Source organism: Nerophis ophidion, linkage group LG01 (genome assembly GCF_033978795.1).
Source record: "Nerophis ophidion isolate RoL-2023_Sa linkage group LG01, RoL_Noph_v1.0, whole genome shotgun sequence".
In the NCBI taxonomy this organism is placed as follows: domain Eukaryota; kingdom Metazoa; phylum Chordata; class Actinopteri; order Syngnathiformes; family Syngnathidae; genus Nerophis; species Nerophis ophidion.
The window spans coordinates 76,265,133-76,281,594 of NC_084611.1; the positions used below are offsets into that span (position 1 = coordinate 76,265,133).

At 36.1% G+C, this 16,462-nt stretch overlaps 1 protein-coding gene and 1 long non-coding RNA gene across 8 annotated transcripts in view; both read right to left on the reverse strand.

The window, feature by feature from the left end:
• Positions 1-10,741: 10,741 nt before the first annotated feature.
• LOC133539086 (uncharacterized) lies at positions 10,742-13,435 on the reverse strand. Of its 2 annotated transcripts, none has more exons than XR_009803192.1 (3): positions 13,131-13,435; positions 11,345-11,418; positions 10,742-10,972 (listed from the first exon to the last, which is right to left on the reverse strand). It is a non-coding gene; the product is annotated as an uncharacterized LOC133539086 (long non-coding RNA). The 2 variants fall into 2 exon arrangements; XR_009803182.1 differs by lacking the exon at positions 11,345-11,418 and adding an exon at positions 12,105-12,178 and having other exon boundaries at positions 13,131-13,433.
• A 1,347-nt stretch (positions 13,436-14,782) lies between these two features.
• Positions 14,783-16,462, reverse strand: part of LOC133559713 (myosin-10) — a 93,098-nt gene continuing 91,418 nt past the window's right edge. For all 6 annotated transcript variants that reach the window (XM_061911791.1, XM_061911774.1, XM_061911781.1 and 3 more), the window contains one exon: positions 14,783-15,890. In XM_061911791.1, the coding sequence (XP_061767775.1) occupies positions 15,752-15,890 (139 nt within the window). In that variant the 3' untranslated portion in view covers positions 14,783-15,751. The remainder of the gene's footprint in view (positions 15,891-16,462) is intronic.

Here is a 16,462-nt window from a genome sequence, read left to right on the forward strand (position 1 = left end):
TTATTGTGCTTTCTTGCTATTTACACATATACATATATCTATACATATATGTATCTATATACATATATATATATATATACACACACATACATATATATATATATACACATATATATATTATATACACACATATATACATATATATACATACATATATATATACATATATATATATACACACACACATATATACATACAAATATATACACACACATATATACATGTAGATATATATAAATACATATATTTACGTATATACATATATATACACATGTATACATATATATAAACGTATATACATATATATACACATATATATAATCCAATCAAGACACATCAAACTACTCCATGGATAATCCAATCAAGACATATATATATATATATACACATATATATATATATACATATAAAGGATAAATGGGTTGTACTTGTATAGCGCTTTTCTACCTTCAAGGTACTCAAAGCGCTTTGACACTACTTCCACATTTACCCATTCACACACACATTCACACACTGATGGAGGGAGCTGCCATGCAAGGCGCCAACCAGCACCCATCAGGAGCAAGGGTGAAGTGTCTTGCTCAAGACACAACGGACGTGACGAGGTTGGTTCTTGGTGGGATTTGAACCAGTGACCCTCGGGTTGCGCACGGCCACTCTCCCTTTGCGCCATATATACACATAAATAGACACATATATATCCACATTTATACATATATATACACATTTATATATATACATATATATAAACTTATAAATCTCCTGATGATTGAGGGAACCCCTCATGAAACAGTTCTGTAGAGATGAAGTAGTCTTGTGATTTTTCCCACACCTACATATAAACTTATATACATATATATACACACATATATAAACGTTTATACATATATATATACACACATTTATACATATATATGTATATGCATATATATACATACATATACATGTATTTACATATACATACACATATATACATTATGTAAATATGTAAAATATATATATGCATATATATATACACATACACACATACATATATACATACATATGTATACATATACTGTATATACATACATATATACACATACATACACACATATATAAATACATATATATAGATATACATACATACATATACATATATATACAAACATATATATACATATATACATGAATATACATACATATATATACATACATATATACATGAATATACATATATATATACATACATATATATATGTATACATACATATATATATACATACATATATGTATACATATATATATACATACATGTATGTATACATATATATATACATACATGTATGTATACATATATATATACATACATATATGTATACATATATATATACATACATATATGTATACATATATATATACATACATATATGTATACATACATATATATATACATACATATATATATGTATATATATATACATACATATATATATGTATACATACATATATATACATACATATATATATATATAAATACATATATATATATACATACATATATATATACATACATATATATATACACATACATACATATATAAACATGCATATATATATATAAATACACATTTACATATATACATACACATATATATATAAATATATACGTATACACACACACACACACATATATATATATATTAAAGTATATACATATATATATATATACACATATACATATATGTATATATATATACATATATATACACACATATATACATACATATATCCATATGGGACGGCGTGGCGCAGTGGGAGAGTGGCCGTGCACAACCCGAGGGTCCATGGTTCAAATCCCACCTAGTACCAACCTCGTAACGTCCGTTGTGTCCTGAGCAAGACACTTCACCCTTGCTCCTGATGGTTGCTGGTTAGCGCCTTTCATGGCAGCTCTCTCCATCAGTGTGTGAATGTGTGTGTGAATGGGTAAATGTGGAAGTAGTGTCAAAGCGCTTTGAGTACCTTAAAGGTAGAAAGGCGCTATACAACCCATTTATTTATTTATATATAATACATACATATATATATACATGTATATACATTATATATACACATACATATATAGATACATTATATATATTCATTCATACACATATATATACATACATATATATGCATACATATGTATATATACACATGCATACATGTGCATACATATATATATATATATATATTCACATAACCATAAAAACACATACATATATATATATATACATACATATATATATATATACATATATATATAAATAGATAAATCAAAATATATACATACATATACACATATATATACATATCTACATACATATATATATACATACATACACATATATACATATATATACATACACACATATATAGAATATATATATATACACACACATATATATACATATACACATATATATATATACATACATACATACATACATACATATATATATACATACGGATATATATACTTATATATATACATATATACACACATATACATACATACGTATATATACATTATATATACACGTACGTATAGATACAAACATATATACATTATATATATATTCATACATATATATTGAAACATACACACATTTGTACATACATATATACATCATATATATACACATACATACATAAATATATATGTATACATTATATATATACACATACATACATATATACATACATACATATATATGTATGTATACATACATATATATACACACATACATATAAATACATATATGTGTATACACATACATACATAAATACATACATATATGTACACATACATACATACATATACATATATACACATACATACATATAAATGATAAATGGGTTGTACTTGTATAGCGCTTTTCTACCTTCAAGGTACTCAAAGCGCTTTGACACTACTTCCACATTTACCCATTCACACACACATTCACACACTGATGGAGGGAGCTGCCATGCAAGGCGCCAACCAGCACCCATCAGGAGCAAGGGTGAAGTGTCTTGCTCAGGACACTACGGACGTGACGAGGTTAGTACTAGGTGGGAATTGAACCAGGGACGCTCGGGTTGCGCACGGCCACTCTCCCCACTGCGCCACGCCGTCCCTAAACAAGAATATGGGTGTGCTGTGGAGACATAGCCTTTGACACCTTAAACAACATGTACGAGTCTATTGTAGGTCCAGCAACATGTTGCGTACATCTTCAATATATATAAACATAAATGCATACATATGTATACATACATACAAATATATATACATATCTTTATACACATACATGTTTACATACACACATATATATATATATACATACATAAATAACATACATACATAAACACATATATACACATATATATGTATACACATATATACATTTATATACATACACATATATATATATATGTATACACATATATATATATATATATATACACATTTTTATACATCCACATATATATATATGTATACACATATATATACATTTATATACATACACATATATATGTATACACATATATACATTTATATACATACATATATATATATACATATTGAACATATATATATATATATATATACATACATATACATGTATATACATATATAATATACATACATCTGTATACATATATATTTACATATATGTACATAAATATACATACACACATACATATATGCATACATATACACATATACATACATACATTATATATACATTATTTATACACATACATACACATATGTAAATATTATATATACATATAGACACATATATATGTATATACATATATATATATACATATATACATACATATATCCATATACACACATATATGTATATATATATATTATATACATATAGACATATATATGTATATACATACATACATATATATACATACATACATATATACACATTATATATACATATTATATACATATATATATATATACATACATACATATATACATCATATATATATATATTCATTCATACATTTATATACATACATATATGTGCATACATATATATATATACATACATAATACATATAGACATACATATACATGTATATAAACATATACATATATATACATATTTATATATACACATATATACATATATATATACATATATATATATATACACACATATATATACATATTTATATATACACACATATACATATATACATACATATATATACACACAATATATTTACATACATATATATACAGATATATACATACATATATACATAGATACACAAACATATATATATATATATGTACATATATACACATACATATATATATATATATATATATACACGTATTCATACATACATATATACATACACATATATAAATACACATATATATACATATATGTATATATGTATACATATATATATGTATACATATATATACATATATTCATTATATGTATACGTAGTGTGTGAATGTGTGTGTGAATGGGTAAATGTGGAAGTAGTGTCAAAGCGCTTTGAGTACCTTGAAGGTAGAAAAGCGCTATACAAGTACAACCCATTTATCATATATTCACATACATATATATACACATACACACATGTATATAAATGTATATACACACACACACACACACACACACACACACACACACACATATATATATATTTACATAAACAAATACACACGTACACATATATATACATATACATATATATACATACATGCATTTATATACATATATACATACATATATATATACATACATGTATATACATACATATACATATATACATACACATATATTTACATATACACATATATACATACATACATATATATATACACTTATATATACATATATACACACATATACATACATACACACATATATACATACATTATATACACATAAATATATATGTATACATGCATATATACATTATATATATTTATACATACATACACACATATATATACATACATATATACATTATATATACACATACATACATATACACATAAATATGTATACATACATACATATATATACATACAAATATATATGTACATACATATAAATACTTATACGTGTATATACACATACATACATACATATATACATATATATACACATACATACATATATATATAAACATAAATGCATACATATATATACATACATACAAATATATATATTAGGGCTGGGCAACGATTAAAAATTTTAATCAAAGTTAATCGCACTATTTCTCCGATTAATCGCGATTAACTGCATTGTATACGCAAAGCCCAATAATGAATTCAAAAGTAGTGTGTAATGCACCTTTATTGGAATATTCTCCCACATGAACAAAAGCGCCAAAACATTTGTTGTGCAAACACAATTTAAATCAGTCCTTGTTAAACAGTAGCAGTTAAATAGCATATTTTATGAAAATCAACTCAAAAAATGTAAATACAAACATTTAAGCTTATTGCCACTGCCAGGGTATTTAAGTTATACTGTTTGTTATGGAAAATAAATATAATCTACATACAAATCTCTGAGCCACAATCATAACATCTGAACAGGCAATTTCTGAGGTAACAGCAGAAACATTTCTTTTATCAGGGATCTTATGTTTGAAAAACCTATATTATAGGTAGTACTGTTTTATGGAGTTTTTGATTAAATTATCCGTAGTAGCAATATTAATAATGTTGTGTTTATTCTGCGTAGTGCACTTAAAATAATTATGACCATATCTAGGAATTGATATGATGGGAATTTTCCGATTGTTTGCTTGGTGCTTTGATAAACTGAACGCATATACCTGGCACTATATTGTGATGTTATGAGAACTACCCTACCCAGCATGCAACAGGAGTGACGCGCATGCGCGGTAGCCCGGTATAGGTTGTGTCACCATGACGGCATCTTGTATGTTGTGATATGCACGCTCTGAAAGTAAACGTTAAGAACTCAGCCAACACTCCCCATCTGCATTATTCATAAATAGACAACACAAATACTCCGCTGCTTCACAAGCCGCTGGATGTAGCCGGCAAAGTATTCCCATGCTAGCTAGCCGGTCTAGCAAGCACGCGTCATTCAGTCCAAAACGGCCCGATCTATCCACATTCAGAATTGACTACGCTGTAAGCCAGCCATGAAATTTGCAGAATTGTCCGGTATTTTTGCCAAATGTTCCATCTTTACCAACAGCCCCTCCACGCCGAAGCCCGTCCGGGCGACGCCATCTTTTTAAGAAAAGGCGTTAACAAAATAAAAGCATGTAAACAACATACGCAAATGTGCGATAAAATAATTGTTGGCGTTAATAGATTGTTGAGTTAACGCGTAATTAACGCATTAATTTGCCCACCCCTAATATATATATATATATATATATATATATATATATATATATATATATATATTATATATATATATATATATATATATACACACATACATATACATACATGTATACATACACATACATATATACATGTATGTATATACATACATATATGAACATATACACCCACATATATATTATATATATATATACATATATATACATACATAAATATATACATACATACACACATATATATATATACATACACATATATACATATATATATATACATACATACATACACAGTTCAGTTCACTTTTAGGACTAGATAGAACAATCCCATTATACAAAATAACCTGAGTAGAGTGGAATAATAGGCTACCTCCTTCAGCGCTGCCTCAGAGCGGTTGTGGTGTTGGACCTGGTTGGGTGGGATTGCAAGATGGGGAGCAGAGAGGAGGAAGGGTAATGGTTGTCAGCTTCATTGGGGTGATCAGGTGGGCACCCTCCTTCACCGGCGTTTCAATGATAGGCCCACGACACCTCCAGAGGGCTCATCGGCAATACCTGGCGTCCCAGGTGAGCCCCCCTCTGCTTCTAACCATTATGTGATGTAGGTCTTACTAGATCCCCAGATGGTGTCTCTCCTCTTCACCCACAGCCACCGACTGGCTGTCTCTGCTGCTCCTGAGAGGGCTTTGATGGTGTTTCGTAGGGTTTGGCCTCGAACTCTGATGTCCTTAAGCAGCCTGATTGTTGTCTGGCCCACAAAACCTCTGCAGCCAACTTCCACTGGGCAGACCTTGGCTTTCCATCCATTGTGCTCAGCATCAGCTGCCAGTTCGGTGTACTTGAGGCTTTTGCGTTCGAATGCCTCCTCCACAGCAGCCTCCCAGGGAACCGTGAGTTGTATTATATACACAATATGCAGTGAGGAGAACCAGAGCACAAGGTCTGGTCTGAGGTTTGCCATGGCTATCTCTGAAGGAAAGCAGAGCTTTTGATCAAGATCCACCGCCATTTTCCAGTCACGAGCCCTTCCGAGCTGGCCTATGTCTGGTATATGGCCTTTGGTGGACTCTGCACCTTCTCGGATGAACTCTCTTGTGGCTGTAGGATGTACTTTTGGCGGGGGCAGGGCATTGATCTTCGCTCTTCTGGCCTCTACCGTGGCTGCTAGGCACTTCAGAACCTGGTTGTGCCGCCAGGTGTAGCGCCCTTGTGACAGACTTGTCTTGCAGCCAACGAGAATGTGTTTGAGGTTAGCTGGAGATGGACAGAGGGGGCATGTAGGGTCCTCTCCATACCACTGTTTGAGGTTGGAGGGGGAGGGAAGGACATCATAAGTGGAGCGTAAGATGAAGCTGATGTGAACTGCCTCCATGCCCAACAGCTCCCTCCATGAGAGCCTTCTCCTCTCGACGCCTTCCCAGCTCATCCACTGTCCTTGCTTAACTTGTGAGATAGCCTTTGCACATCTTGCTGCCTGCTCATGCCGCCGTACCTCCTCTACAACCAGCCGTCGTCGCTGAGCTGGAGCAGCAGTATGCCACAACTGTCTGCTCTCACTAAGGCCAAGGCCTCCTTTTCCCTGCTGCACGAGGCCAATGATGTCTCTGTGCCTAAGATCCTCCTTTGCTTGCAGAGTAGCTGCCGCTGCAGTCCATTTCCTTCCGGTCACCAAGGTAGGAGCTGTTTGGGCAACGCATGGGTCACGAGACTCTGTTAGCGTCATTTCCAGCCTTACCTTTGCACACTTAAACTCCTCTACTAGGCTGGAAACAGGAAGCTCCAGAACACCTCTTCCATTTGGGAAGACTCAGCCACTTCCTAGCAAATGCGCTAACCATCCTCTCCAACTTTTCTACCTTTGTGGTTGTTACATCATAGATGGTCAGAGGCCACAAAAGCCTGGGTAGCAACCCAAATTGGAGGCACCACAGCTTCAACCGGCCAGGGAGCATGGTCTTATCGAAGTTTTCAAGGCCAGTTATAGTATCCTGCTTGAGCTGGTCCACCTGTCCCGTGTCTTTGAGGGTGGCATGATACCAACGTCCAAGACTCTTGACAGGCTTCTCAGACACTGTTGGTATAGCCTCCTCACCCACACAGAATCGATGTTTCATCAGCTTCCCCCTCACCACTGAGATGCTTCTGGACTTGCTTGGTTTAATTTCCATCCGGGCCCATAGGACCCCATTTTGAAAATTCCTAGTGCCAACACTGCTGTCAACAGAGGAGAAAAAAAGCTTTAATTAAATAAACATATTATTTATAGAGCAATTAAGTTCAAGTATCATTTTGTCCACTAACGATGCCGAGATCATTATCCATGCTTTTGTTACGTCTCGCCTCGATTACTGTAACGTATTATTTCCGGGTCTCCCTATGTCTAGCATAAAAAGATTACAGTTGGTACAAAATGCGGCTGCTAAACTTTTGACAAGAACAAGAAAGTTTGATCAAATTACGCCTGTACTGGCTCACCTGCACTGGCTTCCTGTGCACTTAAGATGTGACTTCAAGGTTTTATTACTTACGTATAAAATACTACACGGTCTAGCTCCAGCTTATCTAGCCGATTGTATTGTACCATATGTCCCGGCAAGAAATCCGTGTTCAAAGGACTCTGGCTTATTACTGATTCGCACAGCCCAAAAAAAGTCTGCGGGCTATAGTGTTTTCCGTTCGGGCTCCAGTAATCTGGAATGCCCTCCCGGTAACAGTTCGAGATGCCACCTCAGTAGAAGCATTTAAGTCTCACCTTAAAATTCATTTTTATACTCTAGCTTTTAAATATAACCCCTTTTTAGACCAGTTGATTTGCCGTTTCTTTTATTTTTCTCCTCTTTCCCACTCTCCCCTGTGGAGGGGGTCCGGTCCGGTGGCCATGGATGAAGTACTGGTTGTCCAGAGTCGGGACCCAGGATGGACCGCACGCCTGTGTATCGGCTGGGGACATCTCTGCGCTGCTGATCCGCCTCCGCTTGGGATGTTTTCCTGTTGGCTCCACTATGGACGGGACTCTGGCTACCGTGTTGGATCCAATTTGGACTGGACTCTCACGGCTGTGTTGGATCCACTATGGATTGAACTTTCACAGTATCATGTTAGACCCGCTCGAGATCCATTGCTTTCGGTCCCCTAGTGCAGTGGTTCTGAACCTTTTTTCAGTGATGTACCCCCTGTGAACATTTTTTTTAATTCAAGTACCTCCTAATCAGAGCAAAGCATTTTTGGTTGAAAAAAAGAGATAAAGAAGTTAAATACAGCACTATGTCATCAGTTTCTGATTTATTAAATTGTATAACAGTGCAAAATATTGCTCATTTGTAGTGGTCTTTCTTGAACTATTTGGAAGAAAAGATTTAAAAATAACAAAAAACTTGTTGAAAAATAAACAAGTGATTCAATTATAAATAAAGATTTCTACACAGAAGTAATCATCAACTTAAAGTGCCCTCTTTGGGGATTGTAATAGAGATCCATCTGGATTCATGAACTTAATTCTAAACATTTCTTCCCAAAAAAATAAATCTTTAACATCAATATTTATGAAACATGTCCACAAAAAAATCTGGCTGTCAACACTGAATATGCCATTGTTGTATTTATTTTCAGTTTATGAACTTACATTCATATTTTGTTAAAGTATTATTCAATAAATACATCCATAAAGGATTTTTGAATTGTTGCTAATTTTAGAATACTTTAAAAAAATCTCACGTACCTCTTGGCATACCTTCAAGTACCCCGAGGGGTACACGTATCCCCATTTGAGAACCACTGCCCTAGAGGGTGAGGAGTTGCCCACATATACGGTCCTCTCCAAGGTTTCTCATAGTCATCATTGTCACTGTCACCGACGTCCCACTGGGTGTGAGTTTTCCTTGCCCTTATGTGGGCCCTACCGAGGATGTTGTTGTGGTTTGTGTTGTGGTTTGTCCAGCCCTTTGAAACACTAGTGGGCTTTATAAATAATCATTGATTGATTGGGAAATGTTCACCTAGTCCCGGTAGGGTCAGCCTACTATACTGTGTATCAAAATTTAGATACACAACCAGAGTTTTGAGGACAATTAGGGTGACCAGGTGTCCGGATTTAGGCCGGACAGTCCGGATTTTTAATGCCCTGTCCGGCGTCCGGCGCAGCATCAAGCCAGACACGTATTTGTCCTCCTTTTTGAGGCACTAGGCTTGAAGAGCGGAGTTTTTTCATCTTTGCTGGGCTGCAGCCCAATAGCCGATCATAAGACCATAAAAAAATGCCTCCAACGCAGTAACATATCAAATGATTGGCTAAGAGCGGTGTCGGATACAAATCTGCTTATCATTGGTTAAAAAAGTAAACAAGGGTCCATGTGCTGCTGCGGCATGACATTGACAGAAAGTTAGCATCATGTCAAAACGCAAGACCTCGTTTAATTCTGAATGGATAAAAGAGCACGGATTTATAACGAAAAGCAGTCGAGACTCATTCCATGGCATTCCATGAACGTGTCTTTTTAATGATGACAACTGCATGGAGAAACGAGAGGAATCGTCTGGATGTGTACAGCGTCAAGGCTGAGCTGCAAGTGTGTGTCAATTTCACCCAACCCTGCACAGAGATGTACAAGAAGTTCACCCTAAACAAAAAACTCTTGGATGCAGCCAGGAAAGAACAGAAATATTTCAGATAGACAATCAACTCATTTCACTGATGGGCTCCATGAAATGTTTATATTTATTGGCCCTAGTGTGTGAATGTGAGTGTGAATGTTGTCTGTCTATCTGTGTTGGCCCTGCGATGAGGTGGCGACTTGTCCAGGGTGTATCCCGCCTTCTGCCCGATTGTAGCTGAGATAGGCGCCAGCGCCCCCCGTGACCCCAAAAGGGAGTAAGCGGTAGAAAATGGATGGATGGATGGGTTAAAAATGATACAGATTTTGGAAGATTGATAACTATGTTGTTGCTATTTTGTTATTTGTACCAGTCTCTGCAGGATATATAAGGCCCAGGCGCAGTGGGGGCTTAGAAGCCATGATGACAGAGGGGCTGTTGATCCTGCAACAGAGGGTGAATGTGGAGTTTGCTTAAAGACAGGTCTGCTGCGCACACACACAGACACTGAAGACAAGTCCCCAAAAGACTGAAACACTTTAGAAATGCTATGCTTTTTGAGCAGTTGAATGTTTTCTTGTTTGTTTGTTACAATGGCAGCTCCCTCCATCAGTGTGTGGATGGGTAAATGAGAAAGTAGTGTCAAAGCGCTTTGAGTACCTTGAAGGTAGAAAAGCGCTATACAAGTACAACCCATTTATCATTTATTTATATAAAAGGTTATTCAGGCTTTTTTAAAAAGCATTTTTTAAAATGATATATGCTACCTGTTAATTGTTGTTTACATTTAATTCCACACGTTATGCTTTGTGGCACTCTGCACTTGAAAAGATTAATCTCAGTGGTCACTTTTTGCACCTGGGGATAGGTTGATTGGCAACACTAAATTGGCCCTAGTGTGTGAATGTGAGTGTGAATGTTGTCTGTCTATCTGTGTTGGCACTGCGATGAGGTGGCGACTTGTCCAGGGTGTATCCCGCCTTCTGCCCGATTGTAGCTGAGATAGGCGCCAGCGCCCCCCGTGACCCGAAAAGGGAGTAAGCGGTAGAAAATGGATGGATGGATGGGTTAAAAATGATACAGATTTTGGAAGATTGATAACTATGTTGTTGCTATGTTGTTATTTGTACCAGTCTCTGCAGGATATATAAGGCCCAGGCGCAGTGGGGGCTTGGAAGCCATGATGACAGAGGGGCTGTTGATCCTGCAACAGAGGGTGAATGTGGAGTTTGCTTAAAGACAGGTCTGCTGCGCACACACACAGACACTGAAGACAAGTCCCCAAAAGACTGAAACACTTTAGAAATGCTATGCTTTTTGAGCAGTTGAATGTTTTCTTGTTTGTTTGTTACAATGGCAGCTCTCTCCATCAGTGTGTGGATGGGTAAATGAGAAAGTAGTGTCAAAGCGCTTTGAGTACCTTGAAGGTAGAAAAGCGCTATACAAGTACAACCCATTTATCATTTATTTATATAAAAGGTTATTCAGGCTTTTTTAAAAAGCATTTTTAAAATGATATATGCTACCTGTTAATTGTTGTTTACATTTAATTCCACACGTTATGCTTTGTGGCACTCTGCACTTGAAAAGATTAATCTCAGTGGTCACTTTTTGCACCTGGGGATAGGTTGATTGGCAACACTAAATTGGCCCTAGTGTGTGAATGTGAGTGTGAATGTTGTCTGTCTATCTGTGTTGGCACTGCGATGAGGTGGCGACTTGTCCAGGGTGTACCCCGCCTTCCGCCCGATTGTAGCTGAGATAGGCGCCAGCGCCCCCCCGCGACCCCAAAAAGGGAATAAGCGGTAGAAAATGGATGGATGGATGGATGGTCACTTTTTGAACACCACAATGTATTGAATAAATACAAATACTGTTAACAAACACTTGACTTTAATATTTTTTCCTATTCAGCCACACAAACATCATCTTTAAACCACTCAAAATTGTACTATAAAAAAAAAAGAGTATACCTGAGTCCTATGTACACCATAGTAATTTATTGATATGGCGCATAATAATTTATTGATATGCCGCATAATGTCCTCCTTTTTGGTGTCATGGAAATGGTAACCCTAAGGACAATGCAACATTGTCACGATAACAAAAGAGCAGTTGTTAAAATTGACACTTCTACAAAGCAGCTAGGCACTTACCTCATCAGACGTGATACCCACATGTAACTTCTCAGGTAGACAAAAATATTTCCGAACTTCTTTCTTTGCTTTTTACAAACCAAATGTGGTTTAAAAAAAAAAAAAAGAAGTAAAATTTGGGGTCCAATTCCCAGAGGGTTGGCAGATAAGTCCAGCTAACTAGCGCCAGTCAAGGCAAAAAGAATAAACAAATGAGATAAATTTTAACAGCAATTAGTTTGACAGATGGCTTACTGTTTTGGTCGCTGACGGGGTAGACTGTTGTTCGCTACGCCAACTAGCGGCGCGGAGGCTCATAACGCCCACTTTCGCTCGCAAACGAAAGCATAACAATTAGTCGAGACAGCTCGTATCTCGAGGTACTACGGTGTAGTTTACTAAAACAACTTTTATATTCATATGTTTTGTCAAAAATGGGGGTTTCCTCATTTTTGTATTTTAAAAAAGAAACGTTTAAAAAAATATATTTTGTTATGTGTAAAACACATCTTGCTCTGCCATTATATTTTCTTTTTGGCTCTTAAAGCTTTCCAATCACCTTATTTATATTCATAAAAACATCTTATAGTGGGGGTTCTTTAACTCGGTGACCTTGAGGCCCAACTTTTCCCCTATAGCCCACTCAAATATTAACACCATCCATCTTCCGCTTATCCGAGGTCGGGTCGCGGGGGCTGCAGCCTAAGCAGGGAAGCCCAGACGTCCTTCTCCCCAGCCACTTCATCCAGCTCTTCCCAGGGGATCCTGAGGCGTTCCCAGGACAGCCGGGTGACATAGTTTAATTAGTAATCTTACTCTTGATTTGTGTACATATAACCTAGGCCCTACAATCAGGTGGCGACTTGTCCAGGGTGTACACAGCCTTCCGCCCAATTGTAACTGAGATAGGAGCCAGCACTCCCCACGACACCGAAGGGAATAAGCGGTAGAAAATGTATGGATGGATGGACATATAATCTTCTTAAAATTTAACAGGATAAATGATATGGAAACATGTGTTAATCAGAAATATTATTTTCAAAGCTGATGTAGATTGGGTTGATTACAAAAATAAATACCAATCAAATATACTTTCAAATAAATGACACAAAACGGATGAAAAATAGATTTACTTCTAACTATGCAGGGCTGAAACGAACACATTACATCCAAATTAATAATAAAGTACCATCCATCCATTGTCTACCGTTTATTCCCTTTGGGGTCGCTGGTGCCTAGCTCAGCTACAATCGGGCAGAAGGCGGTGTACACCCTGGACAAGTTGCCACCTCATCGCAGGGCCAACACAGGTAGACAGACAACATTCACACTCACATTCACACAATAATAACATACATGTTTCCTAAATAAACTGTCAATAAAATTAAAGTGCAAATGAAACCACAGCTTCACCACTTTAGTCATAATTTTTGCGCTTTAAAAACTTCTCTGACTTTTGCTTCAGACTTCTTCTGTTTAAGATTGTCATTGCTGCCACAAGTGGTGGAAAAGTGTATTACAGCTGAGTACTGCTGCGGCCTATATGGACCACAGCTAAGAAACAAATATTATTTTAAGGGCCCTCGCCTATGGTTGAGAAGCACTACGCCTTCCAAAGCACCTCAAATTAAAAAAAAATATAGAGTGTAAAAGGACAAATGAAAACTGGACTGTTACAATGAATATGCTTTATTTTCTTTAAAAAACAAAACAAACAAAAAATATTACCGTCTATAAATCCAGTATTTGTGGAGTAAGAGTATTTGTGTAGTGTAATGCCTGCTTTTGACCACAGCCAGCTGGATATAATAATAACAAAGACAGTAAGTTAATTACTTAACTAATCAAGAATGTTAAAGCTTCCAACCAAATGGTCAAAAATAACGCTTGATTGAGGCAAGCGTTATTTTTGGAGACTTCTTAATACTGGTTTGGACTCGTGGATTTTTTAAACAAAAGATACATGTTACTTGTGATATGAAGCACAGCAAAACATAAAAGTAGAACTTTGGGAAGAGGTTTTTCGTTGGGATTTTGTAACATAATTTTGTATCGTTTCTTGTTCTTGTTCAGTGTCTAAGGCACTTTGAAAGAAACGTAAGAAATGTCCGTCATTAAGCAGACGACGTGAACTTTACAGCCATCATAACATTTGCTTGGACTAAATATTGTTTTCATCGTTTCGTAGAAGGGCAACAAAAGGGACGTAGTGTTGCGTGCAGCTGTTTGCATGTCTAGCAGACACATGTTGAGATGAACATTTGTTTTCACAGTCATAACAATAATAATAATAAAAATACATGTGGCATTCAGTCCGTTGCATGGAGACATTAGTGTTGGTCAGAAGGTCACAGAGGACGTGTCAGCTTTGTTTGTTTGACATACGTGAAGTGTGAGTCCGCCTTGTGTGAGCAAAAAGCACTTTGAACCTACAGGGGAAATAAGTGAAGGAGGAGCAGAGGACCCACTAAGGCAGAATTGTCTGTTGGCCTCCAGAGGCCTCACATCCAGGAAGGGGTGGTATTAAAAAAAAAAAAAAAGAGAAAAAGTATAGAGGATGAGGGTCTGGGGGGTAGATAGTGGCTGCTGCAGTCTTTAAAATAATAGTAACGACTCGAGGCAGAAAGCGACTTGGACTTCTTTTACTCCACGTTGGAGGTGTCGTTGAAGTCGCTGGTGCGGCTGTCGGCGTCGTCGTCCGACCTGTCGACGGAGGCGCCGTCCACGTTTAAGTTGTGATGGCCCGAGCGACTGGAGAAGCTGCTGACTGGACCTCCTCGCCTGCGGACAACATGACAGTTATGCCTGACATCTTTTGGCCACAAGATGGCGACACAATTGCTACAATATAGTATAACCCCTGACTATTACATTACAGGGATTCTCAAACTATGGTACGTGTACTAATAGTGGTACGCCTAAGAATCACTTGATTACAAGCTGTAAAAAATGGATGGATGGCTTATTTTTAATGAATACTTGGGCCTACTGCATTTTAATGTTGGTCATTATGGTGGTACTCGGAGAGCAAATTGTTTCTAAGGTGGTATTTGGAATAAAACGTTTGAGATGTATTACAACAAACTGATGAAACAAATTGATTCTCAAATCAAAATATCGATACTTATGATAATGTACATCGTTAACTGGAACACACTTTAAAGTAACTACTGTCAATCGTTGATATCTTGTTTAAATGAAAGGCGTTAGCAACACTTCAAATAGACTACTTAGAAATTTTTACCAGACATATCAGGTATATTTGCACATAGTATCAAATCAGTAATGCCAATACCAGCCTGAATTTTACTGGGTATCACATCAGACAAAAAATCTGTGGTATGACACATCAC